This window comes from Sinocyclocheilus rhinocerous, unplaced genomic scaffold, assembly GCF_001515625.1.
Source record: "Sinocyclocheilus rhinocerous isolate Xijiao unplaced genomic scaffold, SAMN03320098_v1.1 scaffold220, whole genome shotgun sequence".
Lineage (NCBI taxonomy): Eukaryota > Metazoa > Chordata > Actinopteri > Cypriniformes > Cyprinidae > Sinocyclocheilus > Sinocyclocheilus rhinocerous.
This window is the reverse complement of record NW_015666573.1, coordinates 516,814-519,031: the sequence shown is the minus strand read 5'-3', so window position 1 is coordinate 519,031 and position 2,218 is coordinate 516,814. Positions and strand designations below refer to the sequence as shown.

The following is a 2,218-nucleotide window of genomic DNA, read 5'->3' as shown; positions in this document are numbered from 1 at the left end:
TGTTTTGTACTAAACACTTTTGGTGAAATAAGCTAAAATGCCCCACTATTTTGCTCTCTGCACTTCGTATCAGTTCATCGTGGCATCACATATTTAGATTCATAATCATAACTGTGTATGTGTGCAGTCCTATATCCTTTTATTCACTCATTTCATGGTACATGTGAGCTACATGTGGTTTAGGTGACAGGATGGACCTCATGTTCAGCACCTCGACCACCTACAGACCCCCTCCCCTCCCCATAGGCAGTCTTTTCCTCCCCCTTTTTTGCGGAGTGAATAAGAAGGGAACCCAGAGACAGAGAGACTCGGAGTCGAAAAGACGCTCATCCACCCCTGCAATGCCCAGTAGTACCCCAAGCACCAACGGAATCATGCCTGAAGTAAAGAAGGCAGGTAAGGGCTGCTCTCATTGCTTCACCTATATCAGTTAATTATCATCAGAACAGGCTCACCTGTGTGCCAGGACACTTTGTTGCTAAGATCTGTAACTTGCTACGAATGCATCACTGGCTGTTGCTTTATATTTTTAAGAATTTGGCACAAGCAAATAAATGAGTAAAACTTCAGCATCTTTTAAAACAGCTTATGTATATGTACACAAACTTTCGCAAAGATGAACAAGAAAGGCGATAAAGAAAATTGCTAGAGAAAATTGACATAGTAATAATAATAAAATAGTACATAGAGAAAAAAAAAAAAAGAAAAAAAGTTGCCTGAGGAAAAGCCCTTGTAAACAAAATCTGTATAGGTGGTTATGGTATTATTATATTTATTTAGATTAAAAAAATAAGTCAAGGTAAAATGGAAATTAAAACAACTTAATTTTACAATTTTAATGTATTTTATTTTATAAATATATTTTATTTCTTTTATTTTAAAAGTCATGTATTTTATTTTATAAACATTTTATTTAAGTTTAGTTTTTGTAAATATTTTATTGTGTGTATGTTATATGTATAAATATTTATATTTATATATTTTTACACTTTATATTAATAGTTATTCTCATTTTCATCTTGGTATATCACAAAATAAAACAAAACCACAGCAGCAAAAGTGCATGTGTGTGTGTGTACACTTAATACTTAAGTTAATACCATACACTTTGTATACACTTTATACTTAACCATATTTTGGGGACAAATATGTGCCCAGTAGTGTAAAAATCCGAAACCTCATTTTGGGGATGTTCTCAAAAAAAAAAAAAAGTGTAAGTGTAAAAATAAAGTAAATAAAATTATAAAGTATATATATATCTGTATTTCTGTCTGTCAGAGTTCTGTCAGGATCGGTTACTGTTTCTAACTATAGCTGTATATGAAAACAACAGAAGTCTATGGAATGTCCCCATTTAGATGAACGCTACATGAACGTGTGTGCATGTGTGTGTGTCTGTGTGTGTGTGTGTGTGTGTGTGTGTGTCTGATGCAACCAGACAACTTTCTAGACACTTCAAACACAGTCTACGTACTTAAGGCCTGCAGTATTTACAGTGCTGGTGACAGTGCACAAACTAAAAGTGTCACCACAATGCTGATTTGATGGAGGGTTATTCTGACAGTTTGTGTGAGTTGCGCATACTCTGAGACAGCCGAGATCAAAGGTACACAGGAAAGACTAATGGGCAACAGGATGAGGAGAGGGCACCTTGGACATTATTGTCATTCTGTTACTCTCCAGGCTCTTGTGCACAGCTTAACATCTCACAGGAAAATAATAATAGTCTTTACAGTGACAAAGAGTTTAGCAGCTGCTCTACACAATCTTTTGACAACAAATTATTATAAGAGGAAAGATGATCATACAAGACCTTGCAAATTCTTGCATATATTTTAAGATAAGCAATTAAGCATGTTGTCAAAAATCCTCTAAACTCACATACTATTTGAAGTACTTTAAAGAAGTCAAATGCAAAAACATTTGGAAGGCTTTATAGCTGTGCTTTACTCAGCATTTACATATACTGTAAAGGTATATTGTGTATGCCCAACACTATAAGTAAATCATTGCATATTTTAAAATGTTTCCAAATTCAATAGCACACAGTAAGACTGATATACAAGTGAAATGATCAGAATTCATCAGATGAATCTTCTTTCAGGTGTTAATATAGTTGCATGGTACCTCTTTCACCCTTCTTTAACATGTCGCCCTCATCTGTCATCTCAACAACTCTCTCTCTCTCTCTCTCTCTCTCTCTCTCTCTCTCTCTCAA

At 34.8% G+C, this 2,218-nt stretch overlaps 1 protein-coding gene across 1 annotated transcript in view; it reads left to right on the top strand.

Moving 5' to 3' along the window:
- The first annotated feature begins 262 nt into the window (after window positions 1-262).
- LOC107732852 (tripartite motif-containing protein 16-like protein) overlaps window positions 263-2,218 on the top strand; it is a 15,751-nt gene continuing 13,795 nt past the window's right edge. The window contains exon 1 of the mRNA XM_016544273.1: window positions 263-396. Coding sequence (XP_016399759.1) covers window positions 342-396 — 55 coding nt within the window. The 5' untranslated portion in view covers window positions 263-341. The remainder of the gene's footprint in view (window positions 397-2,218) is intronic.